The sequence below is a fragment of the Lissotriton vulgaris genome, chromosome 11 (genome assembly GCF_964263255.1).
Source record: "Lissotriton vulgaris chromosome 11, aLisVul1.2, whole genome shotgun sequence".
Lineage (NCBI taxonomy): Eukaryota > Metazoa > Chordata > Amphibia > Caudata > Salamandridae > Lissotriton > Lissotriton vulgaris.
In genome coordinates this window covers 957,210,913-957,231,592 of record NC_141699.1, presented here as the reverse complement: position 1 = coordinate 957,231,592, position 20,680 = coordinate 957,210,913, and the positions used below count along the sequence as shown (strand labels likewise).

General features: G+C 41.0%; 1 protein-coding gene across 1 annotated transcript in view; it reads left to right on the top strand.

The window, feature by feature from the left end:
- PLCH1 (phospholipase C eta 1) overlaps positions 1 to 20,680 on the top strand; it is an 897,070-nt gene that overhangs the window by 117,551 nt on the left and 758,839 nt on the right. The window contains exon 2 of the mRNA XM_086944121.1: positions 2,314 to 2,430. Within this exon, the coding sequence (XP_086800247.1) occupies positions 2,352 to 2,430 (79 nt within the window). The 5' untranslated portion in view covers positions 2,314 to 2,351. The remainder of the gene's footprint in view (positions 1 to 2,313; positions 2,431 to 20,680) is intronic.

Sequence of the window (20,680 nt, the reverse complement as noted above, 5' to 3'; positions counted from 1 at the left end):
ATTCCCCTTCAGTCCTTTCATCATACCTCGATTGGCCCCACCTGCTATTTTCCTAGTGTGCTGCAAAGGTTGGGATCACTCTTTTACTGCTGGTGGAGGCCAGGCCCATCAAATAATCTTGCCTGCAGTGATTTGATACTTAAAAAAACACAAACAGTGCAAAACAAGTGGGTTTAAAGTGTGCCCAGTCAGACCCCGCTTGCTTCAGAGCCATTTCTTTTTTCTTTGTGGTAGTTGCAACCTCTTGTGGGGTTGCCAGGAGCAGACTGACTTTCAAGGCTTCAGGCTGAAGGGAGGCAAGAGGTCTGGTGTCGCTAGGGTTGCCCCTTGTCCCAGCAGACCCAGATTTAATATTGTGCGAACAGTGCCACCGCACAGGGCGCCAAGCTTCGGGAGGGGGAGGCCGCTGTATTATGAAATGTGTGATGGAGTTAGAAGCACCCCCTGCAGGGTTCCTTGTGCACCCACCAATTTTCAGGCAATAATCAAAATATCAAGATAACCCTGGTGATTGATGTTGCTGGTGGAGAGTGACCGGGCGTTGGCTTGTCGCAGTTTTGACTCATCATAAAGTAGCGCAGAGGGTCATTGTGCCTGCTGCAAAGCATGTATACCATGCAGATCAAAGAATTGTTTTATGTAGATAGCCCAGCCGTTAACTACTTTTATCACAGAGATCCTTTTGTTATTTGCAGAGCATAAGTCACCATCCTAATACAGAACAGTGAGCTATGCACTATCATCAAAGAGCTGCATGCAAACTGCAATTGTTTTTCCAAGTCTTTCATTATCAATAGGTTGTTAAAGAGGGGTCCTTTGGGTAGAAATACATTCTTATCAGTAAAAGCAACCCCACTCACTGTGTAATGTTTTAAATCTTGAGTTTATGCTTATCCAGACTAAGCACTCTTAAAATATAATGCCTTTGAGTATGGCTGGCATGTGATTCCTAAAACTTGTAATCCTCATTTAACATTTCCTTTACACTCATTTACACACGTACGATTCAGTATAATAAGTATGTGATGTAAAGCGCTCTGACTCCCTACATTGGAATGAGTGGAGGTATAAATGAAATGACATACATGTGGCAGAGGAGCTGTGGGGAGATGAGGGGGCATCATTGGAGAGTGGTAGTGGCATTGGAGGCATTGCCGTAATTTTCCCCAATACCAAACCTTGTGAAACTCCTGCAGAAACATTTATTCCCGAAATATACTTTTGTGGTAGATTATCACGATGCTTCCAATCGTTAGACTGTGTTTACTGACAATTTGTCAGTATGATATTTACAAATGGGTTCTGTAGTCAGTTTCTGACTTCTTGTAGAGCGTTGGTGCACCCCTTTGTACGTTTGGTGACTGCGCTGCAAGGTGAGCAGAGATGTTTTAAAGTGGTAAGCCATGTATTTTATACCCCCCCCCCCCATGGGCATTTCAAACATTGTAAGATGGTAAGGTGTCTCAGTGAGTTGAACCTTCGCTGCTGACTTTTTCTGTGACTTGCTAGTCCGAATCCTTCTGAGGGCGGTAACTTTAGTACAATTGCATTGCACAATAGTATCACCTTTCACACTACTTAAAGCCGCATAAGTGTTCTAGGGCAAATTATGGGCATTGTCTATCAGTTAAGTTGTTTACTTTTCTTCACTACTGTCAGTCGCGGCTCGCATGACTCGCGGGTGGGGGGTCACGCAGTTGTTCACACAGGGGGGGAGACCGGGGGACGAATTTAATAAAATAATATTTACCGGGTCCCGCGCCGCCTCTGCTCTTGGCCAGGTCTCGCTGCTGGAAACAGGAAGAAGGCAGCCTCCCTTCCCTCCCCTAAGCCAATCACAGTGCTGCAACGGCAGCGTTGTGATTGGTGCGGACAGTGCCCAGCTGGGCGCCTGTAGGGAAGCCATTTTCTCTGTGTGGGCTGCATGCAGCCTACATAGAGAAAATGTAGAGTGTGCATGACTGGTTTGGTCGGCCCCAGAGGGCCGACCAGTCAGTCAGGGTACTCAGAGTGGTGCAAGTCACTCCTCTCCAACCCACCCACTCGCCCACCCGCCCCCTACCAGGCATATACTCCCAACCGCTCGCAAACAGGCATACCCTACCTTCTGCTTTATTGCATTGTGAGAAGCAGAAACATAAAATGATATTTAAAAAACCATTTTATGTTTCTGCTTCTCGCACTGCTTGAAAGCAGTAGGGCAATGCTCCTCTACCCTAATGGAGGAACCACCCCTGACTACTGTAGGAATGTTTGGTACAGTGAGATTTCAGCATTGCTCTAATCTAATATGCATTTGTCACCTCTTTACAGGATTCGTTTTTGGATGGTGAACACACACACCTCTCACAATGAGTTACTGGACCCTGGATAAGAGATGCCATGTGCAGTATTGCAGACACTTCCTATCAGATAACGGTGCATTTCATGGTAAGCGGGAGCACTATTTTTCCCTTTTTTTTTTTGCAAAGCAGAAAGATAGAAATTGCTTAATTATAAATGTTCGATGAGTGGAGAGAAGAACTTTCATGGTTGTGTTTTATAAAGAAGTCACATGTGTTGTGGGATTGGATGTTATTAGTAGCTAAGTAGCTTGAGGGTCGCAAAAATGTTAATTTTACAGTTTGTTTTTTCATGTAGTAACCTACATTTTGCTGTTATCCTAGTTTATTTAGTTTGTGTTTTCATGTAGTAACCTACATTTTGCTGTTATCCTAGTTTATTTAGTGTTGTGGTGTGAGTATGTTTGTTGCTGTTCTTTAAATGTTGCTTTTGTCCTAGTTTTAGTGTTGTGGTTTTAGCATGTTCGTTTCCGGTCTTTACATTTTGCTGTTAATCTAGTTTTAGTGTTGTGGTATGAGCATGTTTGTTGCTGGTCTTTACATTTTGCTGTTGTCGTAGTTCTAGTGTTATGGTGTGAATGTTTGTTGCTGTTCCTTACATTTTGCTGTTGTCCTAGTTTTGGTGTGGTGGTGTGAGCATGTTTGTTGCTGGTCTTTACATTTTGCTGTTGTGCTAGTTTTGGTGTTGTGGTATAAGCATGTTTGTTGCTGGTCTTTACATTTTACTGTTGTCCTAGTATTAGGGTTGTGGTGTGAGTATGTTTGTTGCTGGTCTTTACATTTAGCAGTTAACCTAGTTTTAGTGTTGTGGTGTGAGCATGTTTGTTGCTGGTCTCAACATTTTTCTGTTGTCTAGTTTATTTAGTTTTGCAGTGTGAACATTGTTGTTGCCGGTCTATACACTTTGCTGTTGTGCTAGCTTATTTAGTGCTGTGGCGTGAAAATGTTATGGGTGGTAGGTAAGGCTAAGTACACATGGTAAAAAATAAGATACAAAGGGTCAAAAAATTTAATGGGCATTGCAAGTCAATTGTTAACATATGCCGAATAACACCATTCTTAATGTGATGTAATGCCTCTTGGGGGTTAGCACTCCTTAACCGGTGGAGCTGCTGCAAGTCCATAACTGTGAATATATCACTGGGTGTATATTATAAAATGTGTGTGTTCCACTGCTGTATTCGTTATTGTTACAGTACAGAAGAAAATCACACAGAGACACGATGCAGGTTTGGTCTTTTTAGGTTGAGCATTTGAGGCCTCTTGTATATACTTAAGTATATACTTCTATATTGGTATTTACTTATATGTGTATGAACTTTGTGGGCTCTGGAGATCAGCCCTAGGACTTGTCTGCTTCTGCTTAGGGACTTATTTTTCTGTTCAACTGCCTCTATTTAACTGTCTTAATAGAAAAGGGCTAGTAGAGGTCCGTAAAATACCAGAATTGCTTTCTGCTGAGGGATTTTTTTTTCTGGCAACTGTCTCTATTTAACTTTCTTGCTAGAAAACGACCAGCAGAGATCAATATATATTTTTCAAATCCTGTATTTTCAGTGATATGACCACCAAGGGCCCTGTTTTTATATTAAAAACAGAGCTTTGGACTGTACCATTTCCTGTTGAAAGGCAATATTTCTCTCCATGTTTTCCCATACCTGGAGTGTCAGGCAGTTTGGTTATTACTTTCTCTCCATGTTAAAGAACAATAGATGTTTCAGCACCCAGGCTAATGTGCTGCATAGCTAAATATATATAAGGTCCCAAAGACGAGACCAATTGCATTGCAAATGCTTGTTATGCCAAGTGTACGGCTCATGTGACATTTAAGAACTTAAATACGTCATAGATTAACCAATAACTATAACACTGTGGGGGTGTTTACTTTGTGTATGGCATATGCGCAACACTACATTTGATTATTTAACATGCCTACAGCCAAAGTTATAAGTTTAGTTTAGCCCCAGCTGCTTAAAAGCTGCAGAGTGCCGGCTTCCACTTCTTTGATGTCAAAACAATACTGCTTATCACAAGTTCACCAATCTCAGTGAGTGAACTCTTTTTTTCTCTGTGATCAGTTTTTCAAGTTAGCAATGCCTCGCCCTGTCTTTTCTCTTGACATGAGATAGGATGTTGTTGCCTGCATGGGTCTGAACAGTGGCGGCTTTAGAGCTGGTGGCGCACTGTGCGACAATCTTTGATTCCCTCACTACCACCCGGCAAAAGTGCCTCTCATCTCTCCGTAGCCCCTCTTTCACATGCATTTCATTTGTTTTAAACTGCTAGTTAACGCTGTTTTTACTACTGCACTTGGCTAACCGCATAAAATATAGATCTGTTCTTTGCGGCAGGAACATTAACCCCCTGCACTACTTTATGGCGAGTCAAACCTGCCACTGAACAAAACTCTGATCCCTAACACTCTCTCTAGCAGGAACATTAATTACAGGAGTTATCTTGACATTTTTATTGCTGCCTACAAGCTGGACACACAAGGAAGTCTTTAGCAGGTGCTTTTAAATTGAAAGTTCTTGCTAAACACAGTGCCAACCCTTGAGGTACGTGCCCCCTTCAGGTCAGTGCCCAGTACGGCCACACCGGTTGCACTGCCCTAAAGCCGCCCTGGGCCCAAACAGTTGTGCATCATTATACATAGATGGCTAAACTAACTGATCTTTTAGGTTTAATGTGATTGTGGTGTTGTTAATGCAGTCTTTTTTTGGTCTGTTAATTTTCTAAAAATATGTGTTCATCTGCAATTCGAGGTGAAATAAGGGTTATTTTTTATAATCAATCCCACTACACCGTTATGAGTGTTTGAGTACCTTTTTTTCTACCTAAGAGACAAATAAATACACATATTTTAAATAAGTCTATCCAGCTTTGCTTATTACTGCTGGAAAAAAAATACATGGCTTTTTGACATTGAAACTACCTCACCAGGATAAGGTGGTATGGACGTTAATGTGCAGTGGTGCATTGTCTCTGCCATCATAATACTGAACGTTTACTTCACTGCATCAATCCTATGTCCCCTATTATGGCCTGGTCTAACAACGCTGATGTCGCCAGACAATTATATGAGGAATAATAGAGGGGATTTTTGCTCCACCCACATGTTGGGAGCCAGGATCACAAGCTTCGTTTGGCCAGATCATTTTGTTTTTTTATCCAGCTGCCCGAGCTTGAATTTTTAGGGGCTTGCGCATATCACTGTAAAGCTATTAAAGCGTCTTAGATAACTGGAAAATGTATGGTGTTTTTCTCTGGCAGCTGCACAGATGGGAGTTGGGTAGTCCTTAACCTACATGCATGCTTAGGTCTGGCTTGGAAGTTCAACTTTCACCTGACCTTTTCAAATTAACCAATATTATTCTACAGTTCTTTGTTTCCACACAAATAAATATCCATTCCCCTGCTATCAACTTGTAATGCTTAATATTACCATACAACATTCCTTCAAAGCCAGACCTTGTTTCATTTGGATACCCAAATATCAATAAATGGAACTGGACTGAAAGTTTCACATTTGCTTTTATCTAAATACATCACTAGCAATAGAATTCCACATACTCAACAATTGTCTGTTTTCATCTGTAGTTTAGACAGAAGGTGGCAGCAAAGTACCACTAACACATAAAAGTACCAGTTGGACACTAAACCTCCCTACATTTCCAGCTTTTTTTTTTTACCGCAGTGTAATAATAAAAAGCTTAAAGAATTAAACGCATGATATATATATATTTTTTATGACTGTACTTCTCCTAATATGTTTTCGGCAGATTCAACTGAATACAGGTAGAGGTGGGTGAGCCAACCTATTAACAAGGCGAGCCTAGTCAAATGTTTGCTATAAAAATTATATTACAAACCATGTAAAATATGATAAAGTATCTTTAAAATTCGAAAAGGAGTATTTATTTAACATGTGGTACTGAAGTGTTTTTTGAAAGTGATAGCTGTGTAATATTGGTAGTCTAAACTCACATACATGTTTGAAAGTATTTTCATACGTGATACTGAAAAAAAAAAGAGTTTTGGTGAAATAAAATAGTTTGCTAAGAACACAAAATTTAAGCGTGGAAACCCCAATTTATCTAGGCTCTCTAATTTTACTCTGTACATATCAGCACCATTTGTCTTTCCTTATGTTAAGGCTTTGTTCCCTCTTGGTGCATTTTTCTGCAGTTTTTAAATATAGTGCCAACTCTACCCAAAGGCCCAACGCTTTAAATGAGCACCAGTTATATTAAATAAGGTCAAGTGCAGGGCCAGACTGGCCATAGCAGGCACCAGGCATTTCCCCGGCGGGCCGGAGGCGTGGGGGCGGTTTTATACCGGTGGGGGCCGGTTTTGTTAGTGGGGACCGGTTTGCAGTGCTGCAAAATCGGCCCCTTGTAACAAAAGCGCAGCAGCAGTGGTCCTGTCAGCCGGTAACACATGAAAAGGCTGATGTTTACAAATTATATGTGCTTGTGTTAGCACAATAAAGCCAGACGATTTGGCTTTGCCTTTGTTCGTTTTGTTGTTAGTTATTTCTTTATTTTTATTTTGTTATAGTTGTGCTGCCTTTGACATTCTTTTATACTGTTTGCCACTCGTCCTCATGTGCCACTTACACCTTTTTTTGGTTCTCCTACATACTACAGGCAAGAGCCTGTGTCTGATCCTATTTCCACAGATTTAGTAACACCCACCTGTATCCTTCTGTCATCAGTACTGTGTCCTGCCTTCCGGCCTGCCATCTACCATCCTACTCCCAGTGGCGTAACACAGGCCCCCGCAGCCCCCCCTGTGGGGGTGGGCCCAAGCTCCAGTGGACCCTCAGCACAGAACTCTGGTCGAAGAACTCCTGATTTAGTCCAGAGGGGGGCCCTTTATGTACCTTGCAGCCCCCCCCCCCTCGATATTCGTTACGCCAGTGTCTTTGAATAAGAGGTTGGCAAAGGGTTGTGTCTCCCTCCTCTCTTGGTGCACGTGCCTACAACATCATGCAGCCAGCTGCATAAGCTTTTTATTTTTTACTGTTCATTAGCCATGTTGCACAGTATCAGGAATGCTGTGCCTCAAGGCTACCACCATTCGTTAATCCAATAGGTCCCAAAGGTGATAACTTTTGGCTTTGCCAAAGCTTGTTTTTGAACTGTTTTCTTGCTGATGAACTAGCTCAAAACTGCCTTATACCGTGTAAAAGAACACAACAAGGTCTATTGTGAATCTCAAACCCAGATGAATGCCTGGGATTTAGTCCCATAAAATGGCAAGAGATATCCTTATACAACCTAGAGGTGTATAATAAAAATTAACCATATAAATGTGGCAAATAGTGTAAATCAACCGGTAACATTACACGCCCTTATCTTTTTATGGATATATTCTTTTTTAGATTTGATCACACTATTTATTTGTTTATTTTTTAATATAATGAACAATTGTTAACTTTTATGTTCTTTTATGCTCTGTTATGGTATTTTTTTTAACAAACTGAGTTTTTTTTAACAAAAGAAATATGAGGCATATAGTTTATCTAGAGCCATATTGTACATTGTAGGTATTCGGGGTCGTTTGCAGTACATTTTCACGGAAAACAGTCTGTATAATGAAGGACATAATTAATATTCACAAACGATACAGGAGGTGTGCATAGGCTTTTTAACCACATCTTTGAATAAGAAAATAATTAAATACAGTATTAATACCCTACCCCCTAACCCCAACTAGCCATCTGCTGTGCATAACTTTGAAGGGTAATATTGGTAAGGAGCTATGGGAAGAGATGGGAGTAAGACTCGATAGGCGAGATCGACATGAGGCGCGAGATCGACATGAGGCGCAACACAAACATGAATATGAAGAACCTATTTCAATATATAGTAATATCTATGTGCAGGTCAGGCGACAGTAGCAATACATGGGAGGTGAACCTTCATTTCCTTAATAACTCTTTAAATATCGTCTATTTGGGACTTAAACGTTTCTAGTAAGTCATCCCAAAATAAAGGTATGGGCTGTTTCTGGAGGCCACGACTCCCTTCGTAATGAATATCCTTCGGCCCTACCCCAATTTATGACCTCATACCACCCGCTGGATATAGATATAAAGGGGGGCCCCGGCAGGATTTCCAGCGACTGGTAATCTGTCGTTTGGCAAGGAGGAGCGCTAGGTCTACAAAGTGCAACATGGTTTTAGAGTTTTTGGGGCATGTGTGCAGGCCCAAAAGACCAGTGTTCCTCTGTATTCTAGTGAGGAACCCTTGCAAGCGACACTAGAGCACTTTGAAAATCAGCTTAGTAAGACATTTCGAAGGGCACGCCCAAAGCCTGAGTAACAAGTCTGCGGGCTCTTCTGGGCCAGCTCGAAGAAGCTCTGGGAAGTATTTTCTTTAGTTTTAGAGGCATAATTTAGGCCCTGTGCAGTAGTGAGAATTAAATAAATTTAAACTGGGAATTACGGGGTATCATACTCTGGTATTCGATGAGGAAGCGCCATTCTTTCTCATGTAGGGCATGACCCAGGTTCTCCTCTCAGCGGGCTCGTAGGGGTGCTAATGAAGTGTATAGGTGCGTACTTAAGCCTTTATGCCATATGTCTGGCATTGGCCATTTTGTATACCGCCTGGACAAAGGAGCGTGTCTCTGGTTCTGTCACCGTCTGAGCCCAGTGTGTGCGAACATAGTGGGAGATGTGGTATGGGTCAACAAAAGGGAGTTGGATGAGGCGTGTGTCTGAATAAAATCCTGGTGCGACTTCAGTTCCGCATCTGCAAGCATTGCTCCCAGTGAGGTAACTCCTGCAGTTTCCCAGGAATCCAACCCAATCGACTGAAGTAGGCTTACAGGTGTTAGTAGGCCTCCTAATAGTATGTTGGGGGCGTAATATGGGGGCATTGGCTCTTTAAGAGAGTATTTCCAGTATGTAAGTGCATTGCCAAGTATTAGCCAACATTTTCAATTAGTGGGTGCGTTCTTGGAACAGCCTCAACCTGTTGGACCTTAAAACTAGAATTTAGGGTCAGTACCCCAAAAAAACTTTAAAATTGAATAGCTCTGTGATTGCAAAGTCAGAGGGATTGAACAAAAGCTTCCGGACTCATGGTGACTGGCCACATCTAATAGGAGATGGCCTCAAGGCAGGGAGTAAAGAGGAAAAAAAACCTCAATATACCACCGATGCTGGAAATGGGTTAGATGCCACTTCCTTAGCGGTCTAGTGTTGTACTGGGCTTGTGTGGGTTCATACAAGATCAGCACATTCTCAGCCATGGAATGTGCCTATCAAGAATCACAAGGTTTGAATTCTCAATTGCTCCTAATTCACACTTGTCAAGCAAGGCTTCAAGGCACTTTTAGGTCCCAGGCACCGCAGTTCTTTGAGGCCTCCTCCAGGCAAACTTTTTTGAGCTTGTCCTTGATCTGGCCTCCTTGGTAAGGGAGGCAAGGTTGACAGCAGCATATCTTATCCAAAATATTATCTGACAGAATGAATGTGTCCTAAATATTTTTAGCAAAATATCAATCCATTGGAATTATAAAACTTTATAAATAAATAAATAAAGTCATCATAGAAATTCTACACCCTATGGAATGACATTTTTGTAAACAATATTTATGACAGATACGTCTCTCAGATTATATTTTTAATAATGAAATTCTGAAACCTAACCTGGAGAAAACTCCCTCCTCTCCATATTGCAGGAGCTGGTCTCTTCCAGAATCCAAGATTTGGTCCCAGCTCTTAACCACATGAATGCTAAAGGTAATCCTCCAAAATGCTGACTTTTCTGGATTCCCATTGTTCATGACGAGCTCAGCTCGTCATGAGTGTATGGAGGTGTACACCATGACGAGCTGAGCTCGTCATGAGCGTCGAAGGAGTTAATAAGGGACACTAGAAACAGCGCCAAGTCCAGGCCAGAGACCTCTGTTGGCTTGTGCACAGAGTCTCCTTGAGGTCTATCAGTCTATTTTCCTTGTGCGCAGTCGTGCATATTGAAAACCTAATTAAATCTGATGCACATCTTGGTTTGAGCTTCTACTGTAGCAAAGCACTGAGTTTAAAAGGCCTCGGGGACTACCATAATTGACGTATGAGAAGGTGGTGAAATGAAGATTTGTTTGCATAACAATCAAACCATTATCAACTGAAACCATTCTTTCCAGAGGTATGATATTCGATTTATAAGGCAGCAAGTATAACTGAAATAAAAGAAGCAACTAAAATCTATTGTCTGGTGGGATCTAATCCTAATTCTCACCTACATGTGATTTAATGTATTTGATAAAATAAATGATACCGCTATGTAGGAAAAAGTGCAAGAATCCCAGAGAGATAGTTCACACACTTTTGTTTACAATTCTATATCAACTTCTGAGATGATTGCATATCAGAACAAAACACAACCTATAAAACGTACTAACACGACGGTATTTTATTTGCAAAAAACTAACAGGGCTGAACATTTATTGGCTGAAATTTGTGGGATCGAAAACTAGAATAAGTGTTGCATTTTATGCAAAATCAAAAAGTTAAGTGTAAAATAATAAAGCCAAAACCTCATTTTCGGAGCAGTGGGGTATGGGCTCTCTGTGGCCTATTTAACGGACAATTTAACTGTAAAATATTGGTTCCCTTGACTTTTAATAAGTACATCTTGAAATGTCAGGTCCCCACAGTGGCGGCTCTCCAAGGAAGTGCTGCGGGGGCGGGGGAGGGGCAGGGTGAGGCTTAGTGGAGTCCGATATACGACGGACAAAAGTAAGGTAAGTAATTAAGTCCATACAACCATTTACCTTGCACGCGCTGCATCACCAACTCGGCGCTGCAGCGCGCGCAAGGAAAATTGTTTTATTTATTAAATTACTTACCTTGCTCCTGTCCGTCGTATGTCGAAGTCCGCTACCCCCCACCCCACCCCACCCTGCCCCTTCCCCGGCTCACCGCCCTGCAGCACTCCCGCGGCGAGCCGCCACTGGGTCCCTAAATAGATTTCCAGTTGTATGCGCAGCCATCGTGCACATTGAATGGAATCAGAATGTCTGTAATCTAATCTGGCTGTTGGAAATCAAAATCAAAGCAACGATGAAAGAGGGTTTGACGGCATCTGATTGGTTGCTTAGTACTGTCAGTCCTGCCTCCACACAACGTACTCCCAAATAACTGTGAATTGTATTCTTTCCATAGACCACAATCTTGCACTACACCACTGTGATGCACCGGTTCCAGGTAAATAACACTGACCAATCCAGTGGGCATTGGTCCCCAGAATGAGTTCCCCAGTCAAAATCATTAAATAAAAAGTCTCATAGAAAAAGGATTTTGTTCGTGGGGCTTTCAGTGCTGCAAAGTGCAGCTGAAAATTTGTCTCACTTAGGTTTGTGTGCAAAATGCAATTTTAAGTTGCGTCAACCTTGGCTGAGGGACAGTATGGATTGTTTACCATATTGAAGAGCTGTCACACTCTTTTTCCCTATCTATATGCCTTACTAACCCTTCTACATAGTGACCTACCTGCCTTTGATAATTGATTGAACCACCACTAAACCTGGTTTAGCCCTGAAATGTGTGAATAATCCGCATTTTGTGCTGACACTATTTAACAATGAATAGTAATGAAGAGTAATATTACTAAACCCCTCCTCTGGTCCACCCTCCTACAGCATCAAGGCTGACTTTCTCTATGTGGCATCCCCTCAATTTAGAATCGGTGTCTTTTTCAAGATTAAAAAAAAATTCCATTTCCTAATAAAACATTTTTTTACAATCCTCCTACACTCAGAATGGCATATATTAATAGCTTAGGCTCTAAACATGTCAGAACGTTCTACAATGTCTATAATCAAAGATCATGAATAAATCCACATACACTGACTGCATTTTTCTGTAAGCCTGTAGGAGGAGTAGGGCTGACCCTACAGTAATTAAAATGTATCTGCCTGAGGGTCATGGTTAGCAAAAGGCTAGATGAAAAAAAGAACATTAAATACATTTTTAAACGAAAGTACTTCCAGATTTTCGACTAAATATTCAGATGGATTTTAGGTTTTAACATAAATTAAGGTACTTTATTGAGGCTTTTTGTCAATTGAGGTAGGACAGTAAAGCAAACAAACCTAGGCAGGTGTGAACACACGTATCCCACTTTTACTAACAAAATAAAGATTCAATGTTTAGCAAGCTCATTGATGATCATTCAAAATGGCTTTTTTTTTTATTTCAATAAGATTTTATTGAGAAAGAATGTTCCAAGTAATAAAAACCAAGTACAATAGAGGTGATGCATTCTGACATAAGTGAAAAGGAGAAGCATATACATCACTTAAGAAATAAATACAATAGATGTAAATAAAATTAAGTTGGGAATATGAACCAATATCGACTGTCAGTAATCGAAAGCAAAACGTATCACTCTCTAAATTGAGGAAGGGGACAAGGGAGGAGGTAGAAGAAAAGAAAGAAAAAAGAAAAGAATGAAGAGAACACAGCAGAAAGAGAGAACGGGATGAGAGGACAGGAAAGCTGAAAGAAGAGAAAAAAGAAGGATTCCCACATGAGCGACCCAATGCACTACACAGAACAAGCAACAATTAGACAGACGAATCAACAGGGAATTGAGGTACTAACCCTTTCGAGGAGAGTTCCATATAGTCATCCAAGGCTTTCCAAACCCCTTTAGAGATGGAAGGCGACAGGTGTGCTAGATCTACTGAGGTGTGGGCACTGCGTAGGAAGGATACCCACGCCCACCACGTATGGTAAGAGACAGACGAAAAGGATTTCCATTCCATAAGAATGATTTTAACCGCTACAGTTAAGAGAAGATCTAACAGTTGTAATTCTATCGGTTCTAAAGGAAGAGGAGTAGGAGCAGCCAAGGGGCCTAGTAGGACTATAGGAAAGGAAAGCTGGAGTTCAATATTAAAAATAAGGGATAAATGTTGCTGAATAAGGTCCCAAAAAGGTTTAAGCAAGGAACAATGATAAAACATATGTGGAAAATCACCAGTCACTAAGCCGCAACTCCAGCAAAGGTCGTCGTCTTTAAGGTTGAGCAAATGAAGACGCGCAGGCATCCAATGGAGAAGATTGATCGAGAAAAATTTAGATTGCATTAGGGAAGGAGCTATTTTATTACGAGAGCCAATTTACCAATGGATTGCCAAGCTTCGGATGAGATATGATCTGTGATGTTGTGGTCAAAATGGCGCGACCATTTTTGTTGTGCCACCGTCTGATCAGGAAGCGAAGTGGAAGACAAAAACTTATAAATTTTGGAAGCAATATGACCAGCTTTGATCCAAATGTGGAAAAGCGAAATGGTGGAGGAGGAGGGGTGAAGACGAGTTTTAGAAACCGCAACCTTGATTTTCAGAAAGTTATAGAAGTCAAGATTTGTTAAAGAGTGTTTATGTGCTAAGGTAGAAAAAGGTAAAGGGTCACTAGAATCACTATATAAATGTTGGACAAGAGAGATTCCTTTTGCAGCCCAGTAAGACATGAGGGTGGGAGAAATAGTAATCTTGATTTTGCAATTTCTCCAAATAGAAGACCACCTTGTTTTATGCAAAGGAATTGCCATTTTCCTATCTAATTTTTTAATTGCAGTAATCGTATCAATAATGATAGAGCGGGAAAACAGAATATGCAAAGTGGATGTAGTACAAAAAGAGGCAAGTGGCAAAGGTGATGCTAATTCCTGTTCTATGAGTATCCAGGAGGGGACATGACGAGTTGGAGGAGAAAACCAAAAGGCACCTTGAGAAGCCAAGAAAGCAGTCTGGTATTTCTCCCAGTCCGGAAAGTTACATCCACCCATATCACAAGGTCGACGTAAATATTTATATGCTAATCTAGCTCGTTTGCCATTCCATAAAAATTTAGAAGTGAGAGCATCAATTTCTCGAAAAAAGGAATCAGATAATTTAAGCGGAAGCATGGAGGAAACAAAATTAATAATCGGCGTGATCATCATTTTAAGGGTGTGTAAACGACCCCACCATGAGATATGTTTTGGAGACCACGTATCTAGAAGACGACGTACTTTGGTAATAGTCTGAGATTCATTATAAGCAACGGTGGCATGCAGAGTAGAACAGAAATAAATTCCCAGATATTTGAGATGTGTATATTGCCATTTAAAACCAGCCGATATGAGCAGGAAAGCAATAGGCATTTAAAGGGAACATCTCCGTCTTATCTTTATTTAGAGTATACCCCGATACCGTTGAAAACAAGGAGATGGTGTCAGAAATAGCAGGGATGGCCAAGGCGATATCATCTGAAAAAATAAGAACATTGTCAGCGTATGCGGCAGTTTTAAGACAGTGAGAACCAAAAGAAAAACCTTTAATATTAGGATGTAAATCAATCAACCGAAGAAGAGGATCAATAGATAATAAAAATAAGTGGGGAAAGGGGACAACCTTGTCTTGTGCCCTGGCAAAGATTAAAAAATGAAGACATAGCACCATTAACTCTAATGTTAGCTTTAGGTTGGGAATATAAAGACATTACCATATTAATGAAAGAATCTCCAAGGTTATGAGCACATAGGACAGCTCGAAGGAATGGCCAAGAAACCATATCAAAGGCCTTTTCTGCATCAAGGGCCAAGGCCGCGGCCGGGAGTTGGGAACGTTTGGCAGCACCGATAATATGACAGAAAGTGCGGATATTGTCCCTTGCCAGACGACCCTTAACAAAGCCAGTTTGGGAGGGATGAACAAGGTGGGGAATAAAGGATTCTAAGCGCTTAGCCAGGATTTTAGCAAAAATCTTTGCTTCCATATTTAGGAGCGAAATAGGCCAGAAGTTTTTAGGATCCGAATGGTCCTTTCCTTCTTTCGGAATCACAACTATGGTGGCTTCAGCAGCCGTACCAGAAACAGAACCATCCTGAACAAAATAATTAAAAACAGAGTGTAACTTAGGGAAAAGCAACGGAAGAAAGGTTTTATAAAATAATATTGGGTATCCATCCGGGCCAGGGGCTTTCCCAGAACGGGTGGCCTTGATCGCAGCAACAATTTCCTCGGGAGAAATAGGTTCGTTCAGGATGGAGCGATCTTCCTCAGAAACTGACTGAATCGGAACCGATTTTAAAAAATCTTGACACTTGTCAAAAGAGGATTGGTTAGAGGGGGTATATAGTTTGTTATAAAAATCGCGAAAAACTTCCAGAATTTCCTCCGTTTGAAACTTTTTAGAACCACTGTGATCTGTAATAGAAGAAATTTGTGAGGACTTAAAAGAGAAATCTTGGAATTTTAAGGTAGAAGCCAAAAGTTTCCCAGCCCGATTCTTCAAAAGTAACTTTCTGGACTTTTGTGCTTGGACACCAATATGAGCCCGTTTTGTAACAATCGTATTATATTTGTATTTTAGAAGCTTTATTTGTTGTAGACTAGTGGGATCTTTGGTGTGTCGAAAGGAAGCTTCTAGAGTTTTGATTTCAGATGATAAGTCAGTAAGTTCTTTCTTAATAGCAGAATTACGTTTGGACATACATTTAATGACTTGACCCCGAAAAGTGCATTTAAAAGAGTCCCAGAGAGTTATTGGAGAAGAAACAGAATCCTCGTTTTCACGGAAAAAAGTATCAAAATCTGTAGAAAATTCCGCCACTTGAGAGGGGTCATGTAAGACTTCAGTGTTTAATCTCCATGAACGACCACGTGGTTTAGGAGCAAAGGAAGACAGCGTAAAGGTGACCGCGGCATGATCAGAGATGACAATGGGGTGTATAAGCGGAGAAGAAGAAGAGGAGACAAGAGAAGAATGAACTAGGAGATAATCAATACGAGAAAAGGAGGAGTGCGGCGAGGAGAAGAAAGAGAAATCACTACCAGTGGGATTATGAAGACGCCAGATATCTTGAAGATGAGAAATGGAACACATGTTAAGCATTTGTTTGTGTGCTTTTGGAGGACGAAACTGAAATGCAGAATTCCTGTCTAAAAGAGGATCCATTGGTAAATTAAAATCCCCACCAACAATGAGATTGCCAGCATGTGGGGTATTATGCAAAATTTTAGTAATGGATTTCCAAAACGCTGGATCATCAATATTCGGGGCGTAAATATTCATAACATACAAATCATGTTGTCCATCCGACAGTTTAGATAAGAGCCAACGACCTTCAGAATCATGGTCAGAAGAGAGAATTGATAACCCAGAATTCCTTGAAATTAACGTAACAACACCATTCCGTTTGCCAGAGGCATCGGAACATGAAACATCCGATACCCATTCCTTCTTCAAAAACAGCGCTTCTCTGCTAGTGATCTTGGATTCTTGAAAAAGAACTAAATCTGCAGAGAGGGACTTACAGTAATCCAAGATTTTAGACCGTTTCACCGGGTGATTCAAACCCTTAACATTAAGGGATAACACATTTAGACCTGGCATGTAACAAAGGAGGGATCAAAAGAAGTCAACACTGATAACAGAAAAAGAACGAACATGAAAAATATAAGGGACCAACTGTTAATCAAAAGAAATTCTGTGGGAGCATCCATGTGGGAGAACCAGGAGAAAGAAAGAAAAAGAAGAGATGAAAATAGAATAGAAAGGAGATAGAAAGGAGGCAGGAGGGGAGGTCTAAAAAAGACCCATATCATGCAAGGGAGAACGTGGAAGAAGCGAGTAAGGAGCCCGTACTAGGAGCATAAGTGGGTAAAAAGGAGTAGCCCAATACTAAAAAACAGCGATTGATAATAAGAAAAGCAAGGAACCAATAACACCGGAAAAAACAGAATTATAATGCAAGTACTAAAGTGAAAAAGAAGAGAGTACTTCAACATCGAATGGAGTAGCAATATCTTAGCGAAAGTAATATCTATATTAAGCAACAATATCAGAAAAAATAGTAAGTGTAATTACGTACGAAAACACTAACCAGCATATATTATTAAGTGAATAGAACACATATTATAAAAAGTTACAACATAGTTAAAGAATAACATATACCTGCATATGAATACACTATGAAGTGAATTAACAGAAGTAAGAAAAAGAGATGCGTGAGAGAGTGGAAAAAGAGTATTGTAGATAAAAAGAGGGAGAGAATAGAAGGAAGAGAACAAGTATAGTAAACAGGAGAGCAAATAAAGAAGAGAATTGAGCATCAACCATAATATAAGAGCATCCTCTCGGAAGATATATGTGAGTAAAAATGCTAGCGAAAGATGTACTAATACGCTAATCATATAAGAGAAGTCTTAAACAGTAGATACATATAATGCAGGTAAAACGCATATTCAAAATAGTAACATAAGTGAAGGACAAATTATGACAGTAAAAGAGAGGAATATGAAACTAAGTCGATGAAGGAAGAGAATAGAGAGGTAAGGGAACTTGGATGAAAAAAGAGAGGGGAAAAGACTCGGAATAAAAGAGGAGTGACAATGTTGAAGAGATAATCAGGAGGAATTGAAAAAAGGACGACAGATAGGAAGTAAGAAGAGAAAAAAATGGAAGGATATGAAAAAAGAGCTGTCGTAGGATAAACAGCAAGAACATATAGGTTGTGGAAAATAAGGAAGGATGGGAAAGTCGAGAATAGTATGAACGAAAGAATGGAAACGTTAGGACGAACAGTGTCAGGAGAATAAACCGACATGTAAGTTAGCTGGAGTAAGAGAAGAGGCATCTAGCCATGAAAAGTACATCCAGAGATAGAAAAGAAACAGTTCAAGTTCCTGAGGCACCAGGAGTCTGTGAAGTTGCTCTTTGGATTTCCATCTCTATCTCCAACTGGTTGTCCAGGAATGTCGCCAAATCCGCCGGTTCATCAAAGACTCTGGAACGACCCTTATGTGTGATGCGAAACTTGGAAGGACCAGAAAACGAAAAAGGAATGCCCATTTCCGTGAGCCGTTTTCGAAGATTCAGGAAGCCCTTCCTTCTTATGACTGTCTCTGGCAAAGTCCTGGGAAATGGAAATGCGATGGCCATCCCAACTGAGTTGCTTAACTTTCCGCATATGAGAGAGAATCATCTCAGTGTGTTGATGTCGCAAAGGCTTAAAAATGACTGCTCTTGGTTGGGTTGCTGCTTTAGGTCGAAACGTTGGAACACGGTGTGCTCTTTCTATTTCAAAATCTCTATGGAATGATATTTGAAGTGTATCCGGAATCCAATGAGATAAAAAGTCTATCATAGAGGAAGATGATTTCTCCGAATCTTCCGGTAGACCAAAAATGCGTAGATTAGATCTACGATTACGGTCTTCCTGCTCAGTGAGATCTCTGCGCAATGCCGCCATTGAGCGTTCCAAGTGGTTGAGGGATCTGGATTGTTTCTGCATGCCATCCTCTGCAGAGCTGATTCGTGATTCAGTCGCTGATACACGAAGAGAAAGAGCCTTAAAGTCATTTCTGATACCAGACACTTCCACTTGTAGCAAGTCTGTGTTAGTTTTTGTTGACTGCGCAATATCATGTACTTCATTAAGGCGCGTTAATATTGTGTCCAATGTGGAAGCAGTGTCTGACTGAGGAGCCTCAGGCGTCGGAGAGAGTGACTTAAGCCTTTTCAACGACGTGCCAACATCCTTAGGGTCTTTGTTGGTCGAAGACCGATTCATATTGACAATGTTGAAGTAGTAGACTATAAAAAATACCACTTGAGGAAGAGTGAAAACACAAAGTGCGCAGAGTGACTCACAAATAGTAAAAAATAGGATAGCAAGCTCAAAGTGCGCTATGATATTCTAGCGGTGACAGTATGAGCAGAGCAGGGGAGCACCGCAATGAGTTGGTAGCAAAAATGTCGACACCTCTATGGAAGAAGCGGATTGAGAGAAAAATAGCGTGATAACAGCTTAAAGCCCAACCAAGCAGCAAGAGAGTAACATAAAGAAGGCAAAAATGTTACCAGTAGTGGGCGCCGTGGAGGAAATGCATTAGGCGGACCAGCAACACAGCAAAGTTATATCCGCGGCGGCGTCTCTGAAGTAAAATGACAGGAACGTCATGAGCGGGAAGATGGCTGCCGCTCGTGAGGAATGCGAGCGCCTGTGAAGCGTGAGGCAGAAATCATGTAACCGGTGGCCAAAACCTCAGGAAAACTGCGTCAATCAGTTCACCACATGTTCCGCTGATGAGGGTTGCTTTTTCCGTCAAGAAGGGCAGCAAGAGACGGAGAAAATCGCTCGACGGGACAAACTCGCCTCGGAGCTCAAGCGCAACACGCCATGCTGAAGCAGCGCGCAAGCCGCGCCCCCCCATTCAAAATGGCTTTTAAACAAAGAAACAAAAAACTAATTAACATGACTTTGCAGGAGGTTACAAGTTACACAGTTTGCCTGGTCTTTGAGTGGGTTAGATGACATGTTGGTAAATGAATATTATTCATTGATATAAGTTGTGTGTGGTTGCGTCATACTGTAGGTGTGGGAATACAGAATCCTGCAGACGCCATTTTCACTTCTTTTTTTTATCTGACAGTTCCAAGGTGGTAGATGCCACTTAGACCTGTAAATCAAAACAATTAATACATTTTAAGTGCGTGAAAGTTTTCTTCTTGTAAGGAAATGCCAGCTTCTGGGCCATCGAAAAACAAAATAAAAAACTTCATACATTTAAATGCTTGCAAGGTGTGATGGGGAAACCGAGGTTTTGGGGAATAAAGTAATAATTTAAGAAATATATTATTATATATGCAATTATGATCCCTTAACTTGTGCTTTTAATAGAACATGTAATTGCTTTGTTAAATGGGATATCGCATCAGTACTTTGTAAATTGTTAAAGCGAGGTACATATTGAAAACATCATTGCTTTACTTATTTTTAAAAAGCATACGTTACATTGCTAATGCATGGATTTATTCAATTAAATCCATTCGACATCCACACTATTTTAAACTTCTATTTTATTTATCACTGCTGCTCATTACGCACCAAGAAGTTCATCTTCTAATAATCGTGTCTACGTACGAACTTCAACTATATTTTAGTGCTTCATTTGTAAAATAATAAGTGCCAGGGATCTGTCCAGGAGGCCACTGCAGCTTGCACCATCCATTGACCCTTTCATCGGTGCCAATGACGGTACCAAAAGCACTATTAATCCGTTCCATGCATCGGACGACCCCCGGCCATCCGACGTCACAGTGAGCGTGAGCGAAGGACGGCCGGGGGTCGTCCAAACCCCGCCCACTCATTAATTCTTCCACACCGCAACAAAGTTTGCGCTGTGGTCAACGGGTTAACCATCTTTCTCATCTGCAAATGTGACCGTTAAGATTATTCCAGGTCCCCAAAGCTAAAGTAATCGCTGGATAGGCAGGTATTAGTATTTTTTAATGAATATTGTATTAATTAACAACCTTTATTCTG